The sequence below is a fragment of the Lipophrys pholis genome (assembly GCF_963383615.2).
Source record: "Lipophrys pholis genome assembly, chromosome: 16".
Taxonomy (NCBI): domain Eukaryota; kingdom Metazoa; phylum Chordata; class Actinopteri; order Blenniiformes; family Blenniidae; genus Lipophrys; species Lipophrys pholis.
In genome coordinates, this window is record NC_137634.1 from 6,114,114 (window position 1) to 6,130,241 (window position 16,128).

Genomic DNA, 16,128 nt, shown 5'->3' on the forward strand with positions numbered 1-16,128 from the left:
CTATAAGTTGTGTTTCACTTGTACCGATTTTCATAAACTTTTCCCAATTCGCACATCTGCACAATCATGTCACATCAGCATTCTTGCCTCATTGCAAGACATTCGGAGGTTTTCTCCAGGTATTCCCACGACACAAAACATGTGTTTGAGGTTAGCTGGTGACCCTAAATTGCCCATATGTGTGAATGTGAGTGTATTGTTTTTACTGTCTGTGTTTGCTGGATTGGCAACCTGCAGCCCTAAATTGGATAAAGCAGTACACAGAAACCAAAAGACAGTCAAATCAAGGAAATCTTGAAGGGCACATTTTCACTGGTCACCATTCTTTTCCTGGACAATAAAATATTGTTATCTATTCACACTTCGTGTGAGTTGGTGGCATTTATGCCGTCTACTGTGAGTTATCAACTGCCATTTCATACCATAGAAAACCCATAAAGGAAATTTGCATTTGCTAATTGAGCATGGCAAGAATGAAATGGATTTTATTCTATTGAAAACAAAGAAGAATAGAAATATCAGTGTGTGTTGTAGAGTGAGGTGATGTCAGGTGAAAGAAGGAAGAAACTGAACATCTGTTTTTTTTTTTTAAATATTTCATATTTATGGTTGAAAGCATGGAGTTGGGTATGTTACAGAGTTTTAGTTTTAATTACTAATCTACTAGAATACCCATTTATTGATAACAATTGGTTCTCATTAAGCTTGTTTTTTTTTCTGTTGGCATACTCTAGGAGCAATTCAGTGTCACTAATGATCCTGACACATGTTTTTAGATTGTGGGAGAAAAGTTGTTCTTGATAAGTAGTAACCAGCTGAGGCTATAATACTAGTTATCAGAATAAAGAAAAGTAAACTGTAAATCATACTTGAAGATTTCTAAGTTTAAAGACAAAGTCTTGCCGCTTCAGTTTGGATTTTACTACGAAAGGCACCGCCGGAAGCGGTCCTCCTAACGTGCACGAGCTTGGACGCAGTCCGCACGCACTTGTTCGTCTTGCCAAAGTGCGCTCGCGCAGCTGCTGTCCGCGCGGAGCCACCACGGCACGGCACAGTACGGCACGGCACTGCACGGGGCGAGCGGCTCTGGACGGGACGTTGTGACGCGGCGGAGCTCCGGGACCTGCTCGTGCGTGCGTGCGTGCGCCGCGTGCGCGCCGGGCGGACTGAACTTACTGCGCATCCAGGGCTTTTATTTTTTGGGGGTGTGCCAAACAGAGTGGCAGGTTTTGGGCATCGGACCAGCCTGAGTGCGCGCACGGATGACTTGACTTTACTGTTCCCCCTCCGCTCGTCACACATGTGTTCTGCTCTCGCCGCTGGCCAGATGTTCTTGGCACACGCGCTCTCTACGCACACGGCCGCCGCTGCTGCAGGTGCACACGCTCATGCTGAGTCCTTCTTGAGGTTCGCGCAGGACGGCGGGCTGAAGTTGGAAGCGTCGCTCCTGGAGGCGTGAGCTCCAAATGCCTTCGCTCCTGGGCCGGGAGAAGAAAGAAGAAGAAGCCGGGTTCGGGTTCGGGTTCGGGACTGGTCTGGGTCTGTCTCCGGGCTTTGTGCCCCTGCACGCCGCCACCATGTTCAGCTGTGTGGGCTGCTTCTGGGTGCTCCTGTCCTCCGCTCTGGTCGCCGTCTGCAGCTTCAGCTTCATCTCCCCTGCCTGGATTGTTAAGGATCAGCTGAGGAACCATCACAACCACCAGCAGCAGCAGCAGCAGCAGCATCACAGCACCGGGAAGGACTCTGTGAGCTTCGGCTTGCTGTGGCACTGCTCCGAGTCTCTGGATCACATGTACCGCTGCTACACCTTCGGGGGTCTGGGCAAATTCGCGGAGATCCCCTCCAGCTCCTGGCAGGTAGGGGTTTCTCACATCTGGATCAGTGCGTGTGGGGGCGTCAGGGGGGGTCTTGCAGTTTGAGGAGCCAAAAAAATGATTAGATTTGAGCGCATTAGCCAGTCATGTTTAGGCCTAATTGCAGCCCTAAATCAAGAAAATTACACCTGATTCGGGGAAATGATACTTGATTGCAGACATTTAATCACCCGAGATGATTTACATCCTTATTAGGGAATTTAATTAACAAGAAAAGCAGATCCGACCCTAAAATGCTGATTTAAACGACTGATTATTTCCTGCCCCCATCGAACTTCAATCATCTTGTAAAAGTTTTTGTCTCTAAATGAGAATAGTGACTCCCGGCTGCACACTCCCAACCCAAGCCTGACGTGCGTCCCCAGAGTCGACCCTCACGCAAAACGCACACATGTGAGGTGATGCGGTGCTTCTTCCCAGTCAGGAGAAATGATTCATTTGACGGGGAGGGAGGAGAGGAGGCGCATCACACAGAGCAGCATCTGCAGCGCAGCACGCCAGACGCACATCAGAGCTGCGAAAAGTGGCACCAGGTTGGCAGATCTGCTCACCGAGAGCCCCCCCCCCCCCCCCCCCCCCCCCCCCCACACACACACACAGTCCTCTTCTGTCGTCTTCAGACAGACACCTGGTTAACAAATGTTCATGGACACAGCTTATAGACCTGTATCGATGTGTTTTTGAACCCTTAGTGTCAGGAAAAGTTGAGTTCAAAACAACTGGTAGAGTTAAAGGAGTGTACATGCTCATGGAACCAGTTGGCCTTGTTAGAATCTGGGACACAAGCTTGTGTCATTACTTACTACAGGCAGGCGCCACACCCGGCCGCGCATCCTCCCCTCTTAAAAGAAAAAGAAAAACGCCACAGTATAGCAGCCACCTCTGGAGTTATGATTTATGTATGAGGAGGGGAGGGAATTAGCATTTGAAAGGGAGATATTAATAAGTGCCGCTTGTGCGATTGGAGTGCGAGCATTCGCAGAAGAGCGGGGAAAGAATGCAACAACAGGGTTTTCCTTGCACAGGTGCTGGAGGTGCATCCATCTCCATTTTCATCCATCTGTAGAGCTTCGTCCAACTCAGGGCGGCAGCAGCAGGGGGCTTCGAATGGGTGAAGATGCACCACAGGCCAAGCAAACACACACAACAGCAGGGGTTCAGGGGCCACGTACAGCGCGATTCCATCTGGAGTGGGTCAGAAAATAGTGCCACTGCTCCAGACACGCCACTTCAGCTAATGCAGAGGAACAAACACACTCCTCAGTGAAAGTCCCACACATTTGCAATCACACTTCCTCAGTGGGAGGCTGCGTCGCTTTTAGATTTCATCTCACTTATGTTCTAAAGTGCCGCACCGTCGTCGGGTGGATGTTCGCATCCCGTGCTGCTTTAAGGCTCATTTGGCTGAATTCAGCTGCCATTTAGTCAGTTATCCAGTTGGCAGCATGCTGATTAGTGTCCTCCCAGTTATGAGCCCCTCTTCCCTGGTGGTGAGAGAGTGAGTGTGTTCCCGATGGAGCTGCCCACCCCCCACCACCACCCCCCTCCATGGGGCCTGACGCGTGTTATTGCGTCGGTGAACCCGAGCGCGCGGGCCCGCTCCCACAGCCATTAATAAAGGTGAAGGGGCCATTAAGTTTTCATCAGATCCACTTTATTACCCCCACCCTTCTTCGCTTGATGTACGTTCTGCTGATGCCTTCCATTTTCAACGTGTCAACAACCGACGTGCACAAAATAAGAAAAAAAAAGAAAACCGCGGCGCCACCATGCACGGGAGGTGTCCGCGGCATGCCATGCGCAGACACACATGCCCCGCAAGCTGTTAGCTCCACTCAGTGTTTTGTGTTAAAGCACCAGCAGACGACGCTCACTGTACATTGAGCCGCGCTGCGTCCATCAGAGTGGAAGAGTGTACTCTTGGCTCACTCGCAAGAGTCGGGGTGAGCCCCGAGGACACTGTGCGAGAGAACCAGAGGGAGGATGAGGACAGGACCAGACAGACGAGGAGGAGGAGGAGGAGGAGGAGGAGGAGGAGGAGGAGGAGGAGGAGGAGGAGGAGGAGGCGGCTCCCTGAGAGGCTGGCCTACTTGTGCTCTACTTTCTACTTGCTTTGCTGTTGTTTCTGTTGTTGCTCCGGGTTGTCAAACACTCTTGCTTTGGACGGCGCTGCTGGCGCTCAGGAGCCACGGCACCAGACTGGCAGGGCCACAGCGTCCACTCAGACTCACACGGAAACAAGAGGGAAACCAAAATCCCTGAGAGATGGAAGCAGTATTTCCATTGCTGACTTTCTCTTGGCGGCACATGATCTTCTAACTTGTCCCATCACAATCTATTGATGAACAGAAATCTTTAAACGTCCCCGGTTATCTTGTGGTGGACCATGTTGTTGGACGTCTAAGATGAAGATGAATGAGTACAATGTATTTGGTTCGCAAGTTTTGCGTGTCAGAAATCTAAGCGATCTGTAAGGTGGTGCTCTGCCACCCGCACCACCTGCTGCAGGTCCGTCATCACGCTGCTGGAGATCCACACAGTGCAGCAGTGAGCTCGCAGGCTTCATGGGACCTCCTGATGAGAAGTTCTTCACCCACACTGAGACATATTAAGCTGTTAATCGACTCCTGAAAGCACATTTGAAATGTTTTTTTTTTTTGCTTTAAAAACTAACTCACATTCAAATAAATGAAAAACGCGGCCAGTAAATTTCCCAGATTGACTTGGGCTGATTCTAATAACGACCAGTGCACTTCAGCCAGCACGCATTAGGCTTATTACAGGATAGAAGCAGACGAAACACGTCTCCTCGACATGCGGGCGTTTGCGCATGAATTATTGCTCGCATTACTTGTGCTTGTTTGTGCCAGGCTGTGAGATATTCCAGCAGAGCGTCTGAGTGTAATACACAGTACAGGCCTCCGTGTGGAACTGTGAAAGCGTGCGCGTGCCGCGGTGGTTATTGCCAGGTTGGACGTGTCGGTGGAGGAGGTGTGTGCTGAGGAGGAAGAGGAGGAAGAGGGTGCCTGCCAGTGAAGGTTTTCAGCCTAACTTGTTAACAGCTTATGCGCTTCCAGCTGCTTCACAGCACCAAACACTGGAGCTGGATTAGCTCGGCCTCCGTAGTCACCAGCCAACAGTCGTGTGTGTGTGTCTGGGCGAGGAGCGTCTGCGTGCGCTTGGATTGCACTGTGTGCGCGCTCTACCCGCTATCCATGGCGTGTGTTTGGGCTTCTCTTACGGTACCTGCCCGCTGAATGTCAAGGTCGCCTTGTAGTCTAAATGAGCGGTGGCCGGGCTCCAGGAACGCTGATTGGAAAACGTTCTCCACCCTCCCTTCTTTTGTCTCGCCGTCGCCGAAATATGGCAGCATGTCAAAGCGGGGACTCCGGGCCGTGGCGAGGAGCCGCGTGATTGGCTTCCGTTGAAAATCCTCTTGACACGCGAAACAAAACAGCGGGGCCCGCGTTGTCTTCGCCACGTGCCAAGAAGATGAATTGCGGACGTTACCGGAGAGGCTTTACCGTGCCTAATTGCCAGCTACCTATGAAGAACACTTGCTGGTGCATAAACCATGCCCGATGCTCATTTCACCACTCAGTGGGCCAGAACTACTTTTAAGTAGACAGATAACTCATTTATTGAAATTCACTTGGTGTGGAGCCGGCGCACCTTTTTGTCTTTGGCCTGCTTCATTAATGTCAGCATGTGAAAAAGCATCACCAGGCGAAAGGTTGTCATAGCCGTGAGTTTAGTGTCTGTTGGGTGTGTGAGGATGTAGATTTACATAGGAGCCTGTTTTAAAGTTCTTTGCAAAGGTCGGTTTGAGCAATTTACCACTTTGTGTTAAACTGTCTGCAGTGATGAGAAAGTAATGAGGCAAAGAAGTGAGTATTTTATCCTACCAAAATAAAGTCCCTTAAATGAAAAGTTTAAATCAAAGTTAGTGCAACTCCCAATTTATCCACTTTTATTACTTAAAAGTGTCCATAACATGAAGTCCACAGCAGATATTTGATATATGTTTTGCCCAAATGATCCCCTGAAGTGGTGTAGTGGTTAGCAGTCTCACCTCATAATGGGTATTTCCCCAGTTCCAGTCCAGGGAGCCTCTGAAAATGCAGTTTTTTCAAAATAGAAATGGATATTGTTTTCCAAACTTTGCCTTGCAAACACAGAACTTTTCTGAAACAAAAACTCCAACTCGATCCTGATCTGAATAAAGCCTGACAGAAGGTAGATGGATTAATGGTCTGTAACAACCAATAATGTAGTAATGGCCAATCACTTTGATCATTTGTTATGTCACTAAACCAATAACACAGTAACTTGCCAACAATGTAATGAAACAGTAAAAGACCTTTGACAACTATGCTACCCACTATGTCTATATTTGATGATAAAACCTGCACAAAAAAGGTCTTGTTTCAAATACATGTTGACTTGTTTACATATTATTGCATTATTGGCTGCAGTTATGACATTGTGAAAGGGTTTTAAATGCTACTTCAATAATGTAATGGAAAGTTACTGTGTAATTTGCATTATTACATTGAAAAAGGCCAGAATTGTGGCATTAATGGCAGGTATTACATTATTGGTTGTTACGACGCTCCTTCCTGACACAACCTGAACAGTTGGCTGTCGAAGGCCTTGCTCATGGTACTACAGTGGTGAACCTTCATCTGGGATTTGAACCAGGATTAAATTATGTAGGATCCAGCAGTCCAAGTTGGACACACCAGGGTGGATTGGTTATGATGTGCTGTGTGTCCTGGTTGTGCTGCACTGTGATGTTATGCAGCGGGTCCAGAGGGGGTGTCCAGTCAGCGACTCGCTGGCTAATAACGGCAAGATGGACACGCTCTGGCCTTCATCTCTCTGAAGAACATGAGGGAGAAATGAAAGGTCTGTGCTTCTCAGTTGGCCTCCTGCACCACAGAGGCTGTAAGGTCCAGCTTCACACACACACACACACACACACACACACACACACACACACACACACACACACACACACACACACACACACACACACACACACACACACACACACACACACACACACACACACACACACACACACACACACACACACACACACACACACACACACACACACACTCCCCCCGGGACTCGTCGTATCCCCGGCTGCTCTCTGACAAACAAACAGGCTGGGCAGAGGAGCAGAGGGCTGTGAAATGTGCTCTGAACAGAAAGCTGTCATTTGGTGCTGAAAGCAGACCAGAGTTGCTCCTTAGATTTATTGTAGTAGTAAAGCTTCTCCCTTTTCCCTCTCTCTGCCTCTCATAGCCACTCTCCTTTAATGCTAATGGGGAAACCTCTGTGGTGAAAGCCATTTGTGTGGAATTGTGTCTGCCTGTTATGAATGATGTTATAGGGTCTAATGCACATGTTGTATTCCTGCCCCCCCCCCCCCCTCCTGTGGGGAGTTTGCACGAGAGACAAAAAGCAAACTGGTTGTTTTTCTCCTGCCCGACCTCATTCTGTTCCGAGACTCGTGCGAACAGCTTTCCACGCACGCACGCGCCAGTGATGTGTGGCACTCTTACACATGCGTGCTGCTTTTACACATGTATGCAGTGGGGATGAAGCGAAAACCTCTGGAGCGTCAGGGTGGATCAGAAGGGGCACTGATGTGACGAGCGGTGGCTCTCCATGTCGGCACTGATGCGGTAATTAGGGGTTCAGGGGAGGATCGTCAAGAAGCGGAGTGGAACAGAGGAGACCCAGTGAGTTATCGCAATAGCAGGGCAGCATCTTGCCAAGTTGTAGCCCGAAGCTACATTTTTTTTCCCGAGGCTCCCTCCACTCCCACTTCCCCAAACTAAATGCCATTCAACATAGGCTTTATTTAAAACAATCGAAATGAAAATGACTATGTCTGCAATCCATAAAAGAGCTTGTAACTTAGAAATGGTATTTCAAAATCGTCTTCCCCTCTGTGTCTGAGACTCACTTTTCTTCTGGATTTTTACCAAATTCTTTGCACATGATACATGCATGGACGTCAACATTCTCCAGGAGTTCCGAGTTGAACTCAGATGAATTGACAAACGTTTTCACGCTTGAAAATGTCTCGCAACTCATGTACGTTGCGCAACAGTTGGTACGAGAATATTTTTGTCCGTCAAAATGCAGGGTCTCTAACCCAGTCCAGCAATCATTTTGTAATCAGACGTCAAGCAAAGCGGAGCTCGTAAAAGAAGTACAGACGCTGCTGGTTGTGGACCAAACTGGGTGGTGAAGGCACGTCTGTCATTTTGTTTTGTACTTTGTAATTAGAAAAAAAACTAAAAGGAAAAGCTTCTAATTGGTTTCAAACATCCATGTTGATCTATGTCACAAAAACAAATAAAAAAATCTGAATTCAGTCATTTGGAAGCTCTTTTCTGTTTTGTGATATTTTGGAAAGTCTTTTGTTCCGGTTCTATTTCCATTTATCACAGCAAAGGGAGATAAAGTCCAGGCTTAATGATGTGGCCTCATCTACAGTAAATAAAATGCACACATTGGAAGTTGGAGTGTTGTATAACACCAGCAAATCCTTTTTTTTTTTTTTTTTTTTAAAGAAGGAAGGTCCTCTTTTTCACTCCAAAAAAGAGGAGAAAAATGAAATATGAGTTTAAACATACCTTATAATGAACATATGTTCTGATGAGTGGTGGCTTGTTCAACATGCTACTAAACTGTCTGGAAACCCAGCAGGTCCCGCTGCCCCCCAGCCCCCCCCCCCCCCCCCCCGAAGCTCTGCTCTTCAACAGATGATCCTTTTCTTGTCACAAATTCAACTGATTTAACTTTGGCTTCACGCCTCATGAGCAAAAAAAGGTAGCTGCATCTATACCTGGCGAAGCACAGAATAACATTTAGAATAAAATTACGCTGCATCTATACATACAAAAAAAAAGAAAGTCCCCCGTTATTTATGGTGCTGTGTATATGGAGGGATGGCCCTGCTCAAAACCCTCTTTATTATCCGGCAAAAGCACAAAAGAAGCAACCATCCATTCCCACACGTACTCCGTAGAGAAGATGACTATATGGAAATAGAGAGGATGCAATTTGATGGGAGGATTCTGCTGAATTACGTTTACTGAGGGGATAAAATCTCCCTCTATCAGTCATTAAGCTGCAGACTCGACAAAAAAACACCAACTAAATGTATTTTAAAATGTAAGAGAAGGAGGGCTGCCAGCTCTCACAAATTGAGAGTGAAACTATGTCCTCTGAGAACACACACAATCTAATCTAAAGCAAAGGAGCAAATTATCCTGTCAGACTTCTCGGGAGTTTCATGATGAATGTTTTGTTATTAATGGCAGTTGGGATCGACAAACAATAAAAAGCATTACCGGATAGGTGCTGGATAAAGACATACTTTGAAAGCGTAAGTCGGGAAGACGTGTCCATGCATATTTGATAATTTGTGCTTGTGTATTTAATTAAAATAAAGCTTAATCTTGTTTGCACTTGTGATTTTGCACTGTGGCTAATTTCCTTATTTTAATTTGTCTTCATTTTAATTGCTTTGCATTCAGTTAAACACACTACACTTACTCCCAATGGATACTTGTGACATTATATGCTTCGAATAGAGACACGGCCGCACAAGGTGTCCTCTGGACAGTTCATCCGAGGAGATCGTCTCATAAACTCAGCTCTGTCTCCGTTCATCTGATCCCTTAAGTTACCTGCGAACACTGACAGACGGTCAGGAGTCGCGTTTTACTGCCGTGAGCTGCACACACAGTCGCTTCTTTTATGAGACAAACACACCCCCGCTCCCTCCCAGGCCGGTCCCAAATATAAATTAGCGGTGTTTTGTATTTGCTTGTCTGTTCACCTTGAGTTATTCCAGGTACATGAATAGATTTATTCGGAAACGAGAGGGGGAAATAAAACCCCCTGATGTAGAGCAGGAGGGGAAGCTATGGCTGGAGGGAGAGATAGATGTTTGGTCCTTTGACAGCAAGTCTTGCGTGAAATGTGGTGCGCTGACTTATTATCATACAGTGCATGTTTACTTCAAGGCTGCCGTTCGACTGGCGAGAGAATTAATGGTAGGAGGAGTGTATACAGAGGAGTGTTTCACATTGATAGATTTGGGGATGAATGGGTCATTTGGATGGCTGCCTGGTTTTCACTTTCACCCGCCTCGCAGGACACAGCGGACCATTTCACTTGTTGAAACAAACAGCAAAAAAAATAAAATAAAAAAATCATTGTAAACTCTGTTTTCAGTCACTTAAATGCTATTTGACAACAGGATGTGCGAGATGAGATAATGGGTCGGAGGTATGTAATGGGGTGCTAATGATATATCTGGCTGTTATCTATGTTTGTGTCAAACTGTGCCAGACGGTGTTTTTTTGTGTGTGATGGGAGCAGTTTGCAGAATTGATTTGTTATGCTGCATTTAAAAAAAAAAAAAAAAAAGAAGATTATTCAAATATCTGCATTTTGTGTCGTCATTAAAGAAATAAGCATTTCTATTATCGGTATAGAAGGAATCGTCCTTCATACTTCCTTCAATCTCTGAAGTCTTGTGGCATTGTTGTGCTCTGATGTTCCAGACTTTTCTCATCTTGTCAAATGCTGAATTTCTCCTCTGCTCTCTCATTGATGCTTGTTTTAAACCCTAATGAGTGAATGCCTAAGGTGAGTGAGAAAAGTAGGTGTCCGAGTACCCATCCCTGTGGCACGCCTATCGCCACGATGGTTGTGGATGATATCTGATGCTCCTTCCTCACCTCCTGTGGTCCTTTCTTCAGGTAGTTCAGCCTCCAAGCACATAAGGAACCTGTAAAAGCTTCTACCACCAGTTTTGTAAGGACAACTGGATTATAAGTGCAGTTAAAGCCCACATACAGAATTCTTACATCAATCATTTTCTCTTGGTCCATGTGTGTGGAATTGTTGAGTGCATCCTCTGTCTATATGTAGGCAGAAAGGTTCCTTTCTCTTTCTTTTAGTGGAGGATAACAATAGTTGTGAAAACCTCAGCAAACAGCTCTGCTCAGTCTTTGAGGATCCTTCCCGTGGCTCCATCTGGGTCAGCTGGTTTCCTCACGCCGACTCTTCACGGGGGTCTCAGCCGATGTTGATGCAGATGTATGGGGTCATTTCTCCCTGGTTGGCTCACAGCTTTATTTTTGCGTTGGTGATGGTGAGAAAAAAAAAGAAGAAATGCCATATACATGAAACTCGCATAACAGAGAGAATTCACAGAGAAAAGAAGACATATTTTAAGTTAGTCTGTGTTGTCAATTTTTACAGCAGGTGTGAAATACAATTTCTTTTATGTCACCTGATTCTTATAATTAACAAAATCTTTAAGGCATGTGTTGTACTTCAATGTTACCTTTCTGATTAGAGCAAATCTTTATCCTGGTAAACACACTCCAGAATCTTTTAAGACCTAATCTCTCCAAACAGGAAAACTATTTAAAACCACACTTGGATCTGAAAAATAAACCTCCCCCCCCCTTAAAAAAAGACCATAATCACAAAAGCTGGAAACTGTTCTTTTAGCACTTTATTTATAGACTTTTTTTCAGGTCACAGAACAATGAAAATTTAACGAGACATCGACCCTCCCGACCCAAAACTCAGCAGGACAAAAGAAGAAAAACAAAAGAAAGCAAAGCATAATAAATAAATGTCTGTGTGCGTGCCTGCGTGCCTGTGTGTGTGTGTGTGTGTGTGTGTGTGTGTGTGTGTGTGTGTGTGTGTGTGTGTGTGTGTGTGTGTGTGTGTGTGTGTGTGTGTGTGTGTGTGTGTGTGTGTGTGTGTGTGTGTGTGTGTGAAACTTACACTTTTAACAGACGCTAGAAAAAAAGTGAAAACAGAGCATATGTAGACTTTCATGAAGTACAGTTTTGTAAACAGAGACCTGGAGGGGACAGCTTGAATCATCCCCACAGATCCAGCTGGTTCTTCCACATGTGTGAAGATTATTACGTCTTTTTTTTTTTTTTTTTTTTTTCCTTTTTTTTTTTTTTTGGATGCAAATGAGCTTTTCACCTAATCAGATATTGCATTATTAGCATAGTTGAAGGGAGTGATTATTCTTTAGTGTAGTTCCTTGTCTCGTACTTAAGGAAAAAAAGAGAAAAAAAAAAAAAAAAAAAGAGAAAAAAAAAAGGAGAAAAAAAAGAAAAAAAAAGGAAAAAAAGGAAAAAAAAAGGGAAAAAGAGAAAAAAAAAAGGAAAAAAAAAAAATAAAAAAGATTATTACGTCTAAAGCGATGTCAGATGAGGGATGGGTTCTGATGGGTCGTTCTGAAAAAGTTGCATCTTCAGTGTCTACGAACACCGTTGTGGTGTAAACGGACACTCAAAGGGCAACAAAATCTCTGCATTGTCATTCCAAAATATTATATAAACGAGGTCTTCAGCAAGCCGTTTCAGCTTCCGTCATATTATTCAGCTTTTCAACACATTCACGTGGTCTCGTTGGTACAAAAACATATTCAAAGTTTATTGCCCCAAATCCAGCTTTCCCTTGATCTATTGGATCATATGAGCTGCATTCAGAATATGCTGTGTCTGTGTGAGCTGGACTGGCTCCGCCCACTCATGCCTATCTTGGGAAGAAGAGGAAATACTTCCTCTCGCGGTGCCATGTGCCAGAGCAGAGCTGCCTGATTGTGGGAGGGTCAAAGGGAGGGCCTACCTTGATTGGGATTGGCTAAACCCCCGATGACACGATATAGGGTTTGATTTCTGATTGGCTCGTTTGGAGCAACACACTTTTTAAAAACTGAAACCAGCCAGGGAGAGAGAGGACAGACTCTCTTCACTTCTGGGACGTCATTCCAGGTATGGAAACAATTATTACTGCTGGAAAACCATTAGAAAGTGAATTTTGCATAATATGACCCCTTTAATGCCCCTTTCCGCCTGAACGGCCATTGTACAACATTGTTTGTAATTTGACACCAGCTTCTTGGTTATTGAATGCGAGTTTGGACTTCTACCTCTACTAGATTGATAGACTTTTACCAGACCATGGTCCTGCTTCCACCGCTGTTTATATTGGCCGCAGTGATTAAATGATGCTGTAATGTTGACGTGCAGCGTCGGCGATGAATCAGCTGCTTCCTTCAAGGAGACTCTGACATTTGTGGTTTGTAAAGCAGCTGCTGATGAGACTCCTTTTGTCTGACAACCAAACTGACATAATCCATCTTACCCCAACCATTTTCTTTCTCTTTTTTGCATCGGGGTTTAAAATTCATACCAGCATGCAGGAAGCCCGCGCATTTGTACGTTAAGTGTCCTTGAGCATGCTAACAAGTCAAGTTTCTCGTCTCGGAGAAGTTCAGTCCCTCCAAAAGGTAATTTTTATTCTGCCGATGTGAGGAGAATGCAAAGCGGCGGCTGCCTGCGAGGGAGCAAATCGATTTCAAAGCCTTTATAAAATGTTTGACAGTAACGTGGCGAACACGGGATTTGTACCACCTCCGGTTGAGTTTAACGACCGCTCCGTCTCTGGCGGAGGAAACCTGTTCCAGGTGCAGTTTGGAACAGCGAGGCTCCATCTGCATCATCGTGTGGACTGGAGAACTGGATTCCCACATCACAACAACACTCGGCTCTGTGACTTTAATCTCTCAGGCTCACTGCTGCGTTATTGTCTCTGGTATCAAAGGCGACGGCGATTGTCATGTTGTTGTTTTTTTAGGCGTTTCATTTTTGTCTGCTCACATTTTGAGTGTTACGGTGGTCGTTCAAGGACACGTTGACACGGTGCTTTCTCAATTTTAACACTCGCATTCTTGGAAAACTTAGATTGGTTTAATCGAGACGGCTCCTGCAACACTTCACCAAAAAAAACATCCAAAGCTCCTGGGTGTTAGGATTTTGTCCAGCCGTCTGGGTTTGGACGAGGGGAGCGTGTCGACAGGCGTGGCGGGACCGGAGGTCAACGTGGCGCACGGCAAAGGAATTGGAAGTGCAGAGGAGCAGCTGTCTGGATGATGGATTGAACAGGTGGTTCAGGAGGAGGAGGAGGAGGAGAGGGGAACCGTGTTTATCTGCATTTTATACCCATCTCTGTGAAATAGAGAGGAAATCCGTCTGGCTCCGGGAAGGAGAAGGATTTATGATCTCATCGGCCTTGTTGGATGGACGTTACTTGCGGCGTGTGCTCATTTTCTGCCTTTTTCAAAATTTATTTTCCTGTGTCGGCTGTTGGATGTTCTCAAAGCAGTGGACACAAGCGAGACACTTTGGGCGATGCCTCGCCCACAGCAACTGACAGTCGAAGAAATGGTGATGCGCTCCAGCAGCAGGCAGACGATGTTTATTCAAATATTGGCTGAATTCCCAGCAGCAGCGGCAAACACGTCAACGCGGCGAGCGTTTATCTCGCTCATGAATTATACTCTTTGCTTTGGCGATATTTCAGAGCCCCTGATCAGCATTTCCCAGGTAGTTGCGGGGAGCCGTCTGACTGATCGGAGGGAGGGGTTGGGGGGGGACGCGGTGGCAAGTTCCCCCTCTGCGAGGATAGTGCTGAGTCAGCGTGCACCTCGGAGGCCGTCGTCCATTTGTTAAGCGGCCTGTCATTTCCACTGCCTTCACTGTGGATCCTGTGGGTACTTTATGTATTGATTTAATGCAGAGCCTCACTCCATTTTTTAACATAAATGATGGCTCACTCGGCCCGACGCGCCGAGGCCCGTTCGCGGCCGCTCCAGCCGGCCTTCATCAGTAGTCAACGCACAGGGGTCGCAGGGAAAGGAGCTCAGGGAAACGACAGGAACGCAAATACCTGTACATCTTCCTCCAGCTCCGGCTGAACGGGCCTCATTAACGGGGGAAGTGGCAGCCTTGATTGAGCCAACTATATTTTTGTGATATCCGACGCCGTTTCCATCTAGTTTCACTGCGCCACTTCTTAACGCCCGCTCTCCCAAATCCATGCGACATGAACACATAAAGCTGGTGGGATCCACAAGCTCCCAAACAGAAGGCCTGTGTTGAACGCAGCGCAGCTACAGAGAAAAATCTGCAAATCCCAAGTGTGTTGAGGCTTATTTGGAGTTATATAAAACCTCTGAGCCTCAGCTTTGAAATGCATGTTCGACATAAAATAAAATTAGCCGCTGGTTGGGACGTGAATTCTTCTCAAATGAGGAGGTTTTGGGGTCAGAAAAAGCTCTCTGGTGCGCAGATGGGAGCTTAAATCAGATTCTCCGTGCATAACTTGTCCTCGCTAAAACCAGGTAGAAAAGCGCCCTTCAAACATTTATTGCAGCTCCTTTATCTCGGACGAGTGTTCCTCTCTGCCCACTGAAATTAGCCAAATAAGGAGTGGAGGAAAAAAAGCAATAAAAAGTTAATTTCCTGCTCGGTAACGGAGGATTTTGACGCTGCTGTGCTAATGTGCAGCTCCACGGAGAGAAGTGAATGAAGGGAGGAGATGAATGTGGCAAGCGCCTGGCGGGACATCTGCTATGAAACTGCCATTCATGAGAAAGCAGATGCAAAATGAAGTCATTTGGATGCGAGTTAATTTGTACATCAGTGTGACACAAGTCTTGTTTTCACCTTTTTCAAGACTGTTTGTGATTAGAAATGTAACCCCACTGAGGTGACAGGAGCCGGGCTCTTGTCTGTGTCTGAGGACAAAGAGTCGTGTGGGGATTTTGGACAGTTTTGTCTCTATAGTAGATCCTCCAAACCAGTGGGAAAGAAGATTTTCTGAACACACGCGTAGATCTTTTGTTTCTCCTTGTTTGTCTTTATATGTCGATATTTTTTGCAACAAGTTCTTAAGGTTTACACACCTGAATTGTCCTCTTTCCTTAACAAATTGCATTCTACAAACATAAACACATAAATCAGTCTGATTGATTGATGGATAAATGAAAATTAATGATGACAGTTTGTTCTATGTAAGATTTTTTTCAAAGTTTCTTCACAACCTGAACCACGAATCTCCTTTTCCGGAGTTCCCTTTTTAACCCTTTAACAAAAGAGAGGTTGCTGATTGGGGGGGCAGATAGAAGGTCTCTATAGTGCTGTTACACTTTGAAACGTGAGCTTCAGTTACAGGAATAGATGAGCAATTTTTACATGCTCTGAACACAACTCCAACACCAACCGAATTACTTTCCAGATACCAAAATCCTCGTGGTTTCATTTAGTCGTGGCAGCAGAGGTTTCAATTATTCTTTAGATATTTAAAAACAGGTTTGGTTTCAAAGAGTCTTAATTCGAAT

At 45.8% G+C, this 16,128-nt stretch overlaps 1 protein-coding gene across 1 annotated transcript in view; it reads left to right on the top strand.

Moving 5' to 3' along the window:
- The first annotated feature begins 975 nt into the window (after positions 1–975).
- The window catches only part of lhfpl7 (LHFPL tetraspan subfamily member 7), a 125,987-nt gene continuing 110,834 nt past the window's right edge, over positions 976–16,128 (top strand). Inside the window, exon 1 of the mRNA XM_080482532.1 lies at positions 976–1,856. Within this exon, the coding sequence (XP_080338658.1) occupies positions 1,467–1,856 (390 nt within the window). The 5' untranslated portion in view covers positions 976–1,466. The remainder of the gene's footprint in view (positions 1,857–16,128) is intronic.